Source organism: Gopherus evgoodei, chromosome 5 (assembly GCF_007399415.2).
Source record: "Gopherus evgoodei ecotype Sinaloan lineage chromosome 5, rGopEvg1_v1.p, whole genome shotgun sequence".
Classification (NCBI taxonomy): domain Eukaryota; kingdom Metazoa; phylum Chordata; order Testudines; family Testudinidae; genus Gopherus; species Gopherus evgoodei.
This window is the reverse complement of record NC_044326.1, coordinates 19335834-19352071: the sequence shown is the minus strand read 5'-3', so window position 1 is coordinate 19352071 and position 16238 is coordinate 19335834. Positions and strand designations below refer to the sequence as shown.

At 40.9% G+C, this 16238-nt stretch overlaps 1 protein-coding gene across 2 annotated transcripts; it reads left to right on the top strand.

The window, feature by feature from the left end:
• The first annotated feature begins 3190 nt into the window (after positions 1-3190).
• HAUS3 (HAUS augmin like complex subunit 3) lies at positions 3191-16238 on the top strand. 2 transcript variants are annotated; one of them, XM_030563205.1, is made up of 6 exons: positions 3191-3603; positions 4856-4964; positions 5745-6812; positions 8812-9251; positions 12510-12738; positions 14361-16238. In XM_030563205.1, the coding sequence occupies exons 3-6, from the start codon at positions 5901-5903 to the stop codon at positions 14592-14594; spliced, it is 1815 nt and encodes a 604-aa protein (XP_030419065.1). In that variant the 5' UTR covers positions 3191-3603; positions 4856-4964; positions 5745-5900; the 3' UTR covers positions 14595-16238. The 2 variants fall into 2 exon arrangements, with proteins under 2 accessions (XP_030419065.1, XP_030419066.1); XM_030563206.1 differs by lacking the exon at positions 3191-3603 and adding an exon at positions 3873-3960.

Sequence of the window (16238 nt, the reverse complement as noted above, 5' to 3'; positions counted from 1 at the left end):
TTATAATGAAAATGAATCCATATAACAATGATGTGTTCTGCACACCACATTACCAGATAATGACTAATACAGCAAGGATCTGCTTCAAGGATTCCTTAACTACTGCTGTTTGCCTGAAGTTACAAATAAGTTCAAATTTTCTATTTCAATGCTTTTGTTTCAGTTGCTATTAACCATTGTTTTGCATAGCAAAAATTTGAAAGCAACAAAAAACCAAAGCCTTCAATGAGACAATGCTAAGCAATCACAGAAATTGCTCTCATCTAGCACTGAACAAAGTACTTTATTAGAATGAAGAAAAGTATTATTCCTAAACCTACTTTTTCTTTCCGATGCAGAGCATCTACCTTGGACTTTCCCCATCCCCTTCCCTGCTTAGTTTCCTGCTGCAAGTTAAATGAGAACAATACACATGCCTTGCCTTCATATCTGCTACCCATTTTTATATCCTCACTCTTTTTTCAAAGGCAATAATGATTGACAATTTTCCTTTACAAACTTTAGTGAAGCTCATTTATGAGACTTGGAATGGAAATATGAACACACAGTGGTTTTTGCAATTGTATCCTATTAGACTGAGAGCTTAATGAAGAAAAATCTCATTCCACGTGCAAGTTAATGACAGAAGAGTAAGGAAGGCGTCATTTGGTTCATAGAAATCTACAGGACCATAATTTCAATAGTGGGGGAAATTCTGATAATACAATGTCATTGGAAATGGGTCAAGTGGAGGTATCAACTTTCTCACACAAACACAATGGTAACAAACATGGAAAACCTAGAACTATGATGTGGATACACATTTGAGAAAATGTTTAGAAATCAATTGTTTTAAATTATCCTTTAACACACAGATGCACCATATTTTATGTAGAGTTGCCGTTGCCATTCTAAGCACTGTGCTATTTTGTTTCGTAGAGTGAAGCTCTGGTCTGTGCATCCACGCCCTTTCTGAAAGCCAGATTGCTCTTTTCTGAGAATGCTATCAATTGCCTCCGATATACTGTACATTGGACTATGATCTTACACAATACTTCACTTGGCACAGATAAAAGTGTGATACCATGCCAGTTATTACAATCACAGAGTTCCTTTCTTTGGTATCTTCACTATAACCCCATTGGTCCACTCATCTGGCACTTTTTCCCTTTCCCAGATAGATGTAAATAGAGGGCCCAGGATAGATGCTGCTAATTTAGGATTTACCTTGAACAATTTTGCATTCAAGTTATCCTTGCCAGGAGCGTTCCCATTTTTAAGGATATGATGGCTTGAATGATTTCTTCCTTAGTTCGGATGTCTGTGTTGATATCAAGATCATCTTCTGCCTCCTAGATGTTTGCTTCCTCTTTAGGTGGCTCCCTGTTCAGCAATTCTTTGAAATGCTCTGTCCAGCACATTTCCTGTTCTTTTTCAGTTGCTAGTAGGTGGTCTTGTTTGTTCCCGATGAGAGTGTTTATTAGTGTCTGCCATTTACCACTGATAAGCCACGTCATTTTGTAGACAGTTCCTTGTTCACTTCTGCGGGCATATCGAATTTCTTTCCATAAAATCAACGTAATCAAAAGCTTCCATTTCAACTTTACATGGAGTGTTGAGGACAGTGAGCTCAGTTTTGAAGTCAAAACGGGTATGTCAGCGGTGTGTCATGTCTGCAATCCTCTTCAACACTGCCATCGACTGGGTAATGCGGCGTACAACAGAAGACATGTCAAGAGGAATTAAATTGACACTCCTCTTAGCCCTTGAAGACCTGGACTTCGCAGATGATGTTGCTCTCCTATCACATACCCAACACCATATACTAGAAAAAACAACTTGGCTCAATGCATTCAGCCAGCAAATTGGACTGAAAATCAACCGCAATAAAACAGATATCATTACCTTTAGTATTGCCTCACCATTACCAGTACGGATAGTGGATTATATTCTCACCAATGCAGAAACATTCACGTACTTGGGCAGCACCATCAGCCAGGACAGTGGAACAAGCCAGGACATCTGGAACAAAATCAGTAAAGCCAGGAACACCTTCAGGAGCTTAAATACAGTCTGGAAATCATCAAAATACAACACCAAAACCAAACTCAAGATTTATCAGCATTGTGTACTTTCAGCACTACCTTATTGTTCAGAATGCTGGGGAATGAGAAAGTATGACATGTCCAAACTGTCTTCCTTCCATACAACCTGCCTCAGAAAAATCCTCCATATCTTTTGGCCCAGAACAATCTCAAACCAAGATCTATTGACACAATGCAGCTAAGAGGATATGAGCACCATCACTGCTAGGAGGCATGGGCGATAGATTGGCCACGTGCTTGGGTGAAAACTGATTCCAACACCAGAGCAGCAATAAGATGGACACCTGAAATCAAGCGAAAACAAGGCCATCTGAAAACAACATGGCAAACAGCTGTGGAAGCCAAGCTGAAAAACTTGGGCCACGGCTGGGGAACCATTGAAAGACTTGCCAGAAACAGAATGGAGTGGAGGAGCATCATCACTGCCCTAAACGCCAGAGGCATAATAACATGATGACATAGATGCACTCCTTACATAAAAATTAAAAAAAGACATTTATCTCTGGTAATCTTAGGGAAATTAGCCTTAACCAGGGCTGGCTTTATGACCCACAGGGCCCGATTGGAATACTCGGTGGCGGAGCATCCGCTCTGGATTTTCTGCGGCACTTAAGGACCCCACATCGCCAAAGACCCCCACACAGGGGGCCCCCTTAGGCGCAGGGCTTTCTTTGACATGGGGCCCAATTCTGGGGAATCGGCTGAAAGCCGGCCCCGCACTTAACATATAGAACTGTTGTGCCTACAGGTCCTTCATGCCTTATAGCTACGGAAGCAAGTGGGCTAGGATTAAAAGTTCAGGCTGCTGCTCTACTCTCACCTCGGGTGTTCTCAGAAGTAAGGGCATTTAGGTGTTTTGTTGCGATGGGAGTTAAGCACCTAAAGACCTTTGAGTATTAGAGCTTAAGCTCTTGCCACACACTATATGGGCTGTAAGTTCCCCCTACACAAGCGAGCTGCAGCCTCAACTCCTTTTGTAGCGAACTTCTAACGTTTTAATGTGGAACCTAAAAATGATTTCAATCGATTCCGTCACCACCCCCCGGCTTCCTCAGGCGGTGAGCCCTAAGCGACCTGCCCCACCCCCGCGAGCCGTAACGCACGCCGGGAAATGCAGAACGGAGAAAAGCTGCATGCTGGGGAGTTTAGGCCCTGCAGGGCACGCGATACTCCGGCGAGCGTTGCATTCCGGGTATTGTAGTCTTCCTCGCTCCGTGTGCCGGACAAATCGCGGAGCGCGCTGCTTGCTCCCGCCGGTTGCCCCAGTGTGTTCTCCTCAGAGGGGTATCGGAACCCGAGGCGGGCATCACGCTCCGCTCCCCCCCACCCTCCTCCTCTCAGTCCCGCAGGGGTGGGGCAGTTTTCACCGCGAGGCGGGAGTTTGAATCCCTCTCGCGGGTGCCGGCCTCGGCGCTAACTGCCCCCCCTCGCCTCAGCGCGGCCGTTCCCTCGGGCACGACGAGACAGGTCGCGGTGCCGGTTTGTGCTGTCCTGTTTCCGAACGGGGACGGGCTCTGTGGTGAGTACCTGGCAGAGGGGTGCCCGGGCTAGCGGCAGCGGCGGCCTCTCGACATCCAGGCCGCCAACGTCCTCCGTTTCCGCGTGGCGCGAGGCGGCGGCGGCGGTTGGCCGGGCGCGAGTCCCTCCCCTTCTGCCTGGGAGCGCGCGGTAGCCGCGTTGTTCGCGGCCGGGAGGCGGGTCGTACTCAGCCTCGCTCCCCTTGGGCCCGGCGCGGTTCTGACTCCTGCGCTGCCGGGTCTGCTGAGCTGCCGGTGCCTGCGGTGACGGCCCTGTGTTGTCGGGCGTGGGCTGCTTGGCTGAGTGAAAGGGGCCTTCAGACTGACTAACAGGAGTGGGATTGTCACTTGTTGGTTAGGTGGGTCCTGAAGGATGTAATCCCGGGTCTCTTTTGAAGTGTGTCCCTGCTTGTTCTTACGTCAGAAATTCAGGGCTATCTGGAAGGCAGACGTAGGGTGGTGACATCACAATTAGTAACTATCCCTTCTCGCCTCTGTGTTTTTAACACCTCATCAGCTAAAACCTAGAAAAAAGATTTCTGGGTGTTTAGCACCCTTCCGTCTCCCCTCCCCCTGCCCCAAACAAGTAGTCCAGCAAAAGTAGCGAAGGCCCAGACTTGACATTCTTGGTACTTTTAAGGTAATAAACAGAAAAAGACAAACAAAGCCCTCTTGGACTTTATATGTTCTGAACAAGCAGAAGAGCACAATCCGGAGTTTGCCTTCTTTAAGATAAGGGTGCCTACAGTCAGCACTGTTTAGTGGAGGAGAGGTGCAGTTTCTAGGCACCAGAGAAATTAGCAGTGTTTCTCATGGTGGAGTATGCCTTCTTTAATTGCTGCTAGATTATTCAGGCCCCTTCTTTTAATATAAAAAAAGAGTTGAAGACTTTGCATTGTAATAGATCCCGGCACAGCAGAGTATATACACTGGATACAGTTAAAGCCTTTTTATTGTTAAATGTGAAATATGAATTATTATAATCTTTAGATGCGTGTGTAATGGCAGGATCGAAGCTGGGACCTCTAGAGTTTAGTGCATAAACCTCTACTGCGTGAGCTAAAAGTCAGCTGCCTGTTAGCTAAGGCTGTAGAGCAGACTCATTTTATCTCTCTGGTGCCACTAGATGGGACACACCCAGGAGGTGTGTGGGTTACGTGTGCTCTTACTCTCTCCCCCCACACAGTTGACAGTGCTTATTATTCTTAATTCAAAGTGGCTTTACTGAAATACTTCTTCCCTGTCCCCAAACAGGAAATAATTGATGGACATTGGAGTGTCCAGAGAAAAATAAAAAGGGTATAAAGGACAAATTTCCAGGGGCTGACGGAAAAACCTTAAAAGTAATACTTTGAAGTGAAAGGTAACTAATGACTTTTTTGTGTTTTTATCACATTAGAAAATATTGGTAGATTTTACACTTTATCTGATATCTGTTCTTAAATACCATGTTTTAAAATGTTGCTGTGATTCTTGGATATCTAATTGTAGGTCTGGATTGTAGGGAAAACTTTTAATTTAAATCAAGCAGTTTTCTCAGGCTCTAATCCAGCAAATACTTATACCAGGGATCCGCAACCTATGGCACCCTGGCAGGCCGGGCCAGTTTGTTTACCTGCCGCGTCCGGAGGTTTGGCTGATCCCGGCTCCCACTGACCGTGGTGGGCTGTGTGAAGCCGCGTTGGCTGAGGGATGCGCTGGCCACCGCTTTCTGCAGCCCCCATTGGCCTGGAGTGATGAATCACTGCCAGTGGGGGAGCTGCGATTGGCCGAACCTGCAGACGCGGCAGGTAAACTAACCCCGGCCAGGGTGCTTACCCTGACAGGCCACGTGCCAAAGGTTGCTGATCCCTGACTTATACACTTGATTAACTTGTCTAACATAAGTAGTCCCACTAAAATCAGTGGGACTACTCACAATAGTAAAGTTAACCTAGTGGATGAAGTTAGGACTTCACTTGGCATCAAAATTGCAAAATAACTGAAAATATTTTTGTTGAATGGTTATATTTAGAAACCAGTTATTATAATTCAAGGATGACTAATACAGTTTTGTAAACATGGGGGAATTGATATACACTGCAAATCCTATTAGCATGGTATTTCCTTATTTGTGATCTGACACTTGCTTTTTTCTGTGCAGTGCCTTTCCTATTAAAATCCCTGAATACATATTTTAAACAACTTTTTTTATTTACCATTGGGCTAGCAGACAGACTCCAGATTTTCCTTGTGTTTGGATATTTTTTAAGGCTGCTTGTAGATCTCTATATTCATAGCAAAAGTGTTGCCTGTAATCATGAACAGTGGAAATCAATTTGTGGAAACTCTAAAGAAAGTTGGTTATCCAAAAGCTGCTCAGCTTAATGGAGAAGACTTTGACTGGTTGTTTGAAACTGTGGAAGATAAATCATTTTTGGAGTGGTTTTGTGGAAATGTGAATGAGCAGCATGTGTTAACTGAAAAAGAACTGCAAGCTTTTGATGCTCTTCTTAAATCTGGCAAGCCCATTTTAGAAGAAGAGGCTTTGGATGAAGTTCTTAAAACCTGCAAAACCTTTGATTCAAAAGCAAGTAGCATGGACAAAGGAGAACTTCAGAAGCTAGAGGAAGAGTTTCAAGCTCTTCAGAAAATTAAAAACCTAAAAATTCATCGTCGTAATAAGCTTCAAATGATGTCCTCAACAAACAGCCATATGTCACTGAAGTTAAATGATAAAGCAGAAAAGGCAGCTAAAATTCTGAAAGAGGGACAAGGAATTTTCACTGCTATAAATACTAAGATAAATAATGAACTTCACTCTCTTACTGAAGGAGTTAAGAAGTTGACCTTTTTCTTCACCTTTTCTGACTCAGAACAAGGCTTAGGTCCTCATCCAGTATTTTTATCCCAACTTGCCTTGGATAAATATTTGTGTCAGGAAGAGAAAAGCACTGCTGCACTTACTTCATACACAAAAAAACAGTTTTTTCAAGGAATATCAGAGTTGGTTGAAAGCTCAAATGAAGAAAATTTCCAACTTGTAGATATAAGCAAGCCACTAATTTGTGATGAGAACAAGGAAGTCTGCAAGGAGAGACTTGAGATGGCTAGGCTACAGATGGCATATATTTGTGCTCAGCATCAGCTGATTCAACATAAAGCTAAAGATTTAAGCATAAGCTCAGCTGTACAATGGGCAGAGAATAATCTTCAATCCTTAAAGAACAAGGTAAGCTGTTAAAGAGAATTATGTATTCTAGTGGAAGTCCTAAACAAAACCCAGACTTCTTACTCTGGATTTAACAAAAGACTAACTGGTAATTACTCACTTTTTAACTTGAATTGTTTTCCTTTAGTGGTAATAACAAAATTTAATACTAATAAAATTGCAACAGATTCTGGTGCATTTAGTGAAATATAATTTCTTAGGTATCAAATGGTGTTATTAGTACCATGTCTCCTAGTTGTCAATAAATGTAGTAATTCTAGAAATATTTTTAAATAGGTCGTTGGTCCTTTGATTATGTACTGTTGATTTCAATTGATCTATACTATATGAAAGAATGGAGAGCCTACTGCATGTATATAATAATACAAGTAGAGACTGAGGTTGAGTTTAAAATTTTTCATTGCATATTGGGCAAAAATTTAAAATAGTAAACATTTTCCTGCCCTTTTTCTTGTTTAGCATAACTTTTTAATACCTGCCTTCCCATCTACCTTTTGCGTGAAGAATTTTCAAAGCTACAGGTTACTATTTTGAATCTGGCTAATCACAAACAGGATTCAGTTTGACTAAAAAGTTGGAGGTTTTTATCTTTATTGACCAGACCATTCAGGATTTTATGTGTTCGTTTACTTTTTTGAATGGTAGGTCTAGATGTCCCTTGATTTTCACAGAGGAGCCATCATTCCTTGAGGGAAAGAAGTCTGGGGGCTGGGAAAGTGGTGGGGAAACAAGGATCAGATGTATCTGTGAAAATTTGGCTGATTAGAGGAAACATTTTGGTTGGGAGGTTTGGCATGGTGAGCTAATTTGTCAGGGAGGAGTGTGTGCAAGGGAGCTGGGTTGGCCTGAGGAAATCAGATTTGAGGCCATGTCACACTACTAATAGAAAATGTTACATACAGAACCAAGAGGAAAGGATGGATTAGATAAGACTGGTATCTCAAAAAATTTCCAAAATAAAACTCCAATAATTTTGGAATCACTTTATGAAAGTGTAAGTGGTGGTTTCCCTCCTCACCATACAACTTGAAAACCTCAGTTATGTATCTGGTACCATAAAAATTGTTTGCATATGGCATAATGGTTAAGGCCATGTTTTAGTCACAGGTATTTTTAGTAAACGTCATGGGCAGTAAACAAAAATTCACAGCCTGTGACCTATCCATGACGTTTACTAAAAATACCCCTGACTAAAATGGGGGGGGTTGCACGACTCAGGGGGCTCCCCGGGTGCTGGAGAAGGGGGTGCGGCCTGGGGAAGCACCATGGGTGTTGGGAAGGGAGGAGCAAGTGCTGCGGGGGGGGGGGGGGGGGTGAAGGCTCCTTACACAGCTCCTGGGAAGCGGTGGCCCCAGCTCCCTAGTTCTGTAGGCTGCTTCTGCTCTGCCCCAAGCCCTGGTTCTGCAGCTCCTGTTGCCTGGGAACCTTGGCCAATGGGAGCTGTGGGGGTGGAGCTGAGGAAGAGGAGTGTCGCCTTCCCCACCCCCAAGTAAGCAGCAGCTCCAAGCCCTGAGCCCTCTCACACCCAAACTCCTGCTGCTGGTAGCAGTAGCAGTCAGTGCTTCTGACTCAGGGGATGCCCGAGCTGCTCTGGCAGTTCCTGGGCCAGCCGCACTGGGCTGCTGCAGATGTCCCGGAAAGTCACGGAATCCATGACCTCTGTGACAAACACGGAGCCTTAATAATGATTGATAAGCGAGACTGCAAAACATATTCATTAAAAGTTTGTTGCTTCTTGGATAGGAACATATCTGCCAGTTCCTATTCTTGGGTTCCTCCATTCCTCAGCAGTACAGAATCAGCTAGAGTTGTTGTGAATGAGGTCATCAGGGACTACCTTCAATGGTTGTGATTTTCATTGTCCTGAAAAACTTAGGTATTAAATAAAATGTTTAACACATATACATATAAAATGGGAAATGGTAGCATGGAACATGAATAAAAATGTTAGTAGTCTTTGAATATGTTCTTACAAGTACTTTTGTTTTGCTTTTTGTAGACTTTTGGAAAAGAACACCTTGAGGCTAGAATTTCTAGCTTAAACAGTGAAATTTCAAAAATTAAAAAACAGCTAACGCAAATAAATAATGAAATACTGCCTTCCCTGGTGAAGGAAAATGCACAGCTATTGAACATGCCTGTGGTGAAAGGAGATTTTGATTTGCAGATTGCTAGACAGGACTACTATACATCAAGACAAGATCAAGTATGCAATCAGTTGCTAAAACAAAAAGCATCATTTGAACTTCTTCAGCTAGCTTATGAAATTGAACTGAGGAAACATCGGGATATCCATCATCAACTTGAGAACATAATACAAGATCTAAAACAGAGCAGCAAGGCCCTAGAACAGAGACTGGAGATGATGTCTGACCCACTCATATCTCAGCATGCAGTACCAAGGAACACTATTGATTCAAGGGATGCTGCCTCTCATAGGTAAATATTGTACAGTGGTTGTCAAACTTTGATATGAGGTATTATGTGGGAGCTAGTAGACCTCTGTGTAAGTTACCTACCATTTGCTGTTATAATCTTCTTGCAATCTCTCACTGAGAAGCTCTAATTAACTGCAGCAGGCCTTTGAAATTCCTACCAGGAACAAATCCATGGGGCTAGACACTTGCTTTTACTTGTCATATGAAATTCTATTTGGGTTTGGATGAAATAGTTAACTGTTCAAATTTCCATTTCCCTGCTTTTCATACTGTTGCTCCAGAAAACTTCAGCAGCATGCCAGAATAACTGAGTGTGAATGTTCTAAGGCCAGGCCCATGCTACAGTCGGCGTGGCAGAACGCACTGAACTGGGAATACCTAGTACTGACTAGAGCTGGGTAAAGAGGCAGAGTACCGGGCTGGAATAAGCATGAGGCCACGTCAGCCCTATCCCACCACTTTAGGGTACCATCTGTGGCAGGATCGTCCCCACTTCTGAGGAGGGCACAGAGCTGGGTTTGGTTCCACCCAATTACTCCCAGGTCTAACATAGCCCCAGCAGCCACTGCCCCACATTGGAATAATAGGATTCTCCTGCTTTTAGCTGATGTAGCTATCTAGTCTTGTAGCTCTAATGTGGTGGGGTGCTGTAGATTCAGGATTCAAACCCTACTGATGAGACATTTTGGGGGCTTTTGTTCCAATTGTATTTTTATAGACTTATTTTTACCTTTTTAAAAAAATCTATTAATACATAGCAAAAGAACGATATTAAAAGAACACTTTGGTTATGGTGAAGCTCTGATAAGATAAGAAAAGTTGGATTTATGGTTCCCTGTGCAATTTTAATTCTGCTCCCTTGGTAATACTGCATGTATGCTCATAACTTGAGTCTCATGGTATTTGGGTTTTACTTAAAGCCTCAACTTTTTGAATCTGAGTATTACATAAAAATCTTTTCATTTAAAAACAATAAAGTTCTCATGGTTGTGCAGAAAAGCTTGAAAAGAAGAATAGAGTGCACCCTTAAAGCTCAGAAACCAAAGGCACATGAAAAGAACCTTTGGCTTAAAAATTAGACTTATTTGTAAAATGCATATCTTGTGATTTTGAGGGGGCGTGACCCATGTGTTTCGACTGTTCGGAGTTAGCAGTAAGTATGATACGTAGAACAGTGATTCTTAACCTGAGGCCCCATCAGCACAGAGCTGTGGTCCATGTGACATTCTCCGGGCAATACAAGTAGTATTGGATGTGGCCCACAATAGTAAATAGGTTGGGAACCACTGCAATAGAACCTCAGAGTTAGGAATTGACTAGTCAACCACATGCCTCATTTGGAACTGGAAGTATGCAGTCAGGTAGCAGTAGAGATGGAAAAACAAAAAAACCCAATTACAGCTCAGTACTGTGTTTAACCTAAGCTACTAATAAAAATAAAGGGAAAGCTTAAAAAGAAAAATTGACAGGATAAGGAAACTGTTTCTGTGCTTGCATCATTTAAATCAGTGGTTCTCAAACTTTTCTACTGGTGACCCCTTTCACACAGCAAGCCTCTGAGTGTGACCCCCCCCTTTATAAATTAAAATATTTTTATATATTTAACACTATTATAAATGCTGGATGCAAAGCAGGGTGACACCTCACGATCCTCCCTGTAATAACCTCGTGACCCCCTGAGAGGTCCCAATCCCCAGTTTGAGAACCCCTGATTTGAATTAAGATGCTTAAAAACAGCTTTTTTCTTCTGCATAGTAAACTTTCAAAGCTGTATTAAGTCAATGTTCACTTGTAAACTTTTGAAAGAACAACTATAGCGTTTTGTTCAGCGTTACGAACAATCTTCTTGAGATGCTCATGACTGAGGTTCTACTGTACAATCTTTAACATGATTACATACACTTTTTTCTCTCCCACCTAATGCTATAAGAATGTAACAGAATATAGCAGACATCACTGCTTGCTGAGTGACTGCTGTCCCCTCAATGATACAGTCAACTATGTTACCTTTGGACTAGTTCCGTCATCATATTTAGTCATAAATACCATGTTGAAAATTTTATGAAGATTAGTATGGATTCATAGTGGTATGTCAAGGTCCAAAAGTAGACTGATTTACAGAGATACTCAGTATCTCCCATTTCCACTGAAGTGAGTGTGAACTACAGTTGCACAACACTCTTGGAAAAAATTACCAGCAGATCATATTTTATTTGGTGTCAAAATAGGGACTTAGATTTAGGCACCCTAATTTGAAAATGTAGGCCCTAATGTACAAATCTGGCTTTGTTTTGATTCAAATTAGGAGGTATAGCAGTATGAGTGGGTTGGGATGCTAGAGAGGTGCAAGGTAATTTATTCTACAGATCTATAAACTACTAAGTGATAAAGATTTTATCTTTTAATACTGTTATTTATGTTCAATATTTGATTGTATTGCTAAAATAATAGAATTTATGGCAACATAGAGCAGTAACTGTACTACATTCAGATGCATCAGTGTCCCAAAAGTAAAGAATAACATTTTAAATAGGTTAGCAGTTGAGTATCTAGGGTTCTACCTTTTACAGGAAGGAACCTGTTACAAATTCCCAAGTACTGTATATTTTTAAAGGATACTTAAAAATTTCTGCCATTAGAGAATTATCTTAAAATTCACTCCTGTTGGAATCCGTTTTACCATCTATTAAACAAGTAATTCCTAAGATTACTGCAACTGAATAGAGGAAAAACGTTTTTCTGATTTTTTTTCTTCAGTTTATGTATTTGAAAGTACTTTGTAGTTAGTTTCACTCTTTACCTTTTTATACATTCATTTTTTCTGTTTGTGTAGGTTCCCCCCCCCCGGGAGAATTTTTTTTTCAAATATAAGAAAATGTTTGCTAAAGCACAAAAATTGGCAGTGGGACTTTGGATAGGTGTACTGTCCTCAAACTACTTTTAAACTAATTATTTTAAATAGACTAGATTTCAAGTTGATAGTGTCCCTTTAATTGCAGTCTGAAATATTTCAGACTTCAACCAACCAAGGTTTAAACCAAAAAATTAAGGTGGTCTAGAAGTGACCAGGAGCAGCTCAGAAGTTAGCAAGACACATCACTCTGACATTGTTGGGCAGAACTGTACTTGCCTTTTCATCAGAATGACATCTCAGAGATGAATGTGAAAAAGCTCTGTCTTAACTGATCAACTGGTGGCATAAATGTGTGCTGAATTTTTTAAAAGATGAATATTGCATCTCTAATTTTTGTCACTGTAGGCTATACCAGCTTTTGGAAGGAGAGAATCAGAAACAACAATTGTTCAGAACACATGAAGGCATTGAACAAGTGGCTCAGAAATTAAAGCAAGACATTACTTCAGTGCAAGATCAGCTAGCAGTATCTTCTCAAGAACAGTTTCTCTTTTTGTCTAAGCTGGATAGTGATTTAGATACACTTTGTGACTCTCTGTATTGTGGAGGAAACAAGATCTTGCTTAGTAACCAGGTAAGTCCTTAGTGTAGAACTACAACTATTGCTGCATTAGTAAGCATATTTTGCAAATGATTAGTTATACAGACAAAAGGGTCTGAACATGCAGTTAAATAGATTAAAATAATATATTTCACTAATTAATACTTCCTTTAGTATTAAAGAAGTAAAAGTAGCTTTTTTCCAAATGTGTTATCAGATATAGGTCATAATCATTGGCCATGGCAGTTTAACAACTGATGTATACCTCTTTGCAGGGTATGTGTTTCATCAGTTTATGATGTCATAAATTGCATCTGTGAATTTCCAATAGAAAAACTTATGATGTTTCTTTCCTGCAACTGTGGTATGGTTTGATGGAAATATATGGGCTGAAATACAATGATATACTACCACTTTAAAAATCTATAGTAATATTTTTTCCTGGCAGCAACTCTTTCTAAGAATGTCTTTGTTCTGTGTTTATATAGTGCAGGGGAAGGCAAACTACAGCCCACAGGTCGGATCTGGCCCATCAGGGCTTTCAGTCTGGTCCATGGGATTGCCAGCCCCATGGTGCAGCAGGGCTAAGGCAGGCTCCCTGCTTGCCCTGGCCTCACGCTGCTCCCGGAAGCAGCCAGCACCACGTCCCTGCGGCCCCTAGGTGGGGGCAGAGGGTTCCATGCGCTGCCCTTACCTGCAGGCACCATCCTCCACAGCTCCCATTGGCTGAGAATGGGGAACCGCGGCCAATGGGAGTTTCGAGGTGGTACCCACAGATGACGGCAGCGTGTGGCGGAGCCACCTGTCACTCTTCCTCCCCCCTGAGCCACTGCTAAACATGCTGGCCAATTCTGGGAGCGGCGCATGGCCAGGGCAGGCAGGGAGCCTGCTGTAGCCCTGCTGCATGCTGCTGCCGCCCCAGGGCCAACCTAACCCCGATCTTGAGCCCCCTGCTGCACCCCAGCCCCCTGCCCTGAGTCTCTGCTGCACCCCGCATCGCTCCTGCATACCACACCCCCTCCTAATGTAATCTGGTCCTGGCCCATGACTAGGCTCCATGATAATACTAATACTAATAATAACAGAAGCAGCTTAGACATTTGCATTGAGTCCTTTATAACAATCAAATGAATAGCTTACCTGTGCTAAAAAGATTAAGATAATTCAAGTTATGAAGCAGTGAAAGATGGAAAAATACAGGTGCAAAGAATCTGGTTCCAGTTTAAATCTATGAAGCATTATTTTTGTCTAAGTGCAAGGAGTACTTTTAGAATTGTAACTACTTTTAATGTGAGTAAAATTGTTGTTCTACCATATTGATCCAATACCAGACAGATGGATAGATTCTGATACCCTTGTTCACATTAAGTACTAGCTGTTTCTACTTGTAATTTCACTTAGTTGAGTGGAACTGTTTGTAAAAGTAAAATGCTATTCAGTGTGAGTGTAAAGGTATTACAGTCTGGCCCACGTGAATTCTACAAATCAAATGCGATTACCTTGTACCTCACACTTTTGCTTCTTTTCATTAGGCATATCCTGTGTGTTGTGCAAACCTGCCTCCAAAAACTAAAATATTTTTATATTGTAGTTGAATTCATGTATCAACAATGCAAATGTAATAAACTTTCCTTTTTTTTTTAAATTTCTATTAGGAACTAACAGACCAACTTTGTCAACTGGAACTGAACTTAAATAAACTAAATCAGCTTATTATGGATCTTCTTGCTGATGTAAAGACCAAGAGAAAGGTTTTAGAGACAAATACCCTGCATCAGATGGAAAGAAAATTGTATGTGTATTTTTTCAAAGATGAAGACTATTTGAAAGATATTGTGGAGAAGCTTGAGCATCAGTCTCAGGCTCAAGCTATTGGTCTAGAGGATTAAACATTAAATGCTTCTTTATTCTACTGTTAAGATGCGGAAATATTTACTGTAGACTTTTTTTTTTTCTTTATGATTCAGTAGGAAAACAAACCTTTTGGATAAGTGCTTTATTTTATAAACTAATATATCATTATCAGCCTTATCAAGAATAGACTGTAAGCTCCTTTATAGTTTTTGGCGTACAGAGACTTTGGGCTCATACTTCAGTTTGTGAGGGTTTGCTTTACAAGAGAGGGAATGCATTAAGTATCTAGATACTGCTAGACTACATATTACCCTCTAGTACTTAATATGCAGAGTAAAATGCAGATTCTTGCTTCCATGATATGCTTTTCCTTTGTCTTCAGATGCTATGAAATCCTCTTCATATGTGATCTGCAAAGTTAGTGCAGAGAAGGCATTTTAGGGGTTGGAACCAAGGAATGACTGTTGAATATAGTATGCTTCCTTCTGAAGCAGATGGTTTTCCTAGATAGTAAAATTTTACAGTAAGTTCTGTCCTGCGATCCTTTGAGAGGATGTAAGCTGCAGTTGTGCAAAAGTGACAGCATGTTTGGGTATAGATCAAGTGTGTCTGCTTTTTTTTTTTTTCTACGAATTGTCCAAAATCCCTTGGATTAATTGATTGCCCTTCTTTCCTCCTCTTGCTACCCTTCCAAACTCTTCCTAGAATCTTGAATTTCTAAGAGCAAGAGTTTTGAACTTGCCTTTTGTAGCAGGGTATCCCAAAGATGTTTGTGTTCAGCAGATAATTAATCTGCTATGATCTGTTTCTTTTTTGGCTCACTCTATATAATTTGTAGTAACACAAATTTCAGAATGTTTTAATAACTGCCAGACTTATTCAATTTTTAATAAGAAAGATTTTTGACTCATCAACTGCAACCCCAAGATATGTGTAGCAAACAGTATAAGAAACTTGTTATAGATTAAAGAGAATTAAATGTGATTTCACACAATTATGATGCCTTTTCTCTACTGTGTCCATTGGATCTGGATCTTGGTCGGAGCAACAATTCTACTTGCTCTCAGGTCATATACAGATATGTTCATAAATATATATTTGATAAAGGGAAGCAAATTAAGAATGGCTATTATTATAACTACAGGTAACATTATTTTTAGTGTATGAATAACATTTTAAATGTTAAAGCAGCAAAGATTTTAAATGTTTTTAACTGTAAAATTGTATTTGACAATTACTTTTCATGTTTAAATGTATAAGAGCACAGCCTCTGTTAAAAGTATTACAAACGTCAAATATTTTAAAGTATTTAAGTCTGCACTGTCTTTTGAATCCTATTAAATGTTTAATCATCTTGACTATAAACATCCATAAATCATATCAAGGGTAAAAACATTACAGGTTAATGGAATGTGTCCTCCTACACCCATTATTAAAAAGAGAAAACGCAATAGGTGCATTTATGTCCTTAATATTAAGTGATTTAAATCTGCAAACATAAGAATGTTTCAGGTTAATGGTGGGATTGGTTGCAACAAGCATAACATTTCTGTATATTCTGATCCATGGTATATTGTACCTTTTTGCCTGTCAAATTCTAAATCTAATCTAGATTTGCCGCCTGAAATAAGACTGATCCCTCCCACAAGAGAAAAAGTTAGTCTGCATTTAAAAATCCT

Coding starts and splice junctions, on each gene's coding strand:
- HAUS3 (XM_030563205.1), top strand. CDS start 5,901: ATGAACAGTGGAAATCAATTTGTGGAAACTCTAAAGAAAGTTGGTTAT. Junction 9,252..12,509: donor AGGGATGCTGCCTCTCATAG/GTAAATATTGTA, acceptor TTGTCACTGTAG/GCTATACCAGCTTTTGGAAG. Junction 12,739..14,360: donor AGATCTTGCTTAGTAACCAG/GTAAGTCCTTAG, acceptor AATTTCTATTAG/GAACTAACAGACCAACTTTG.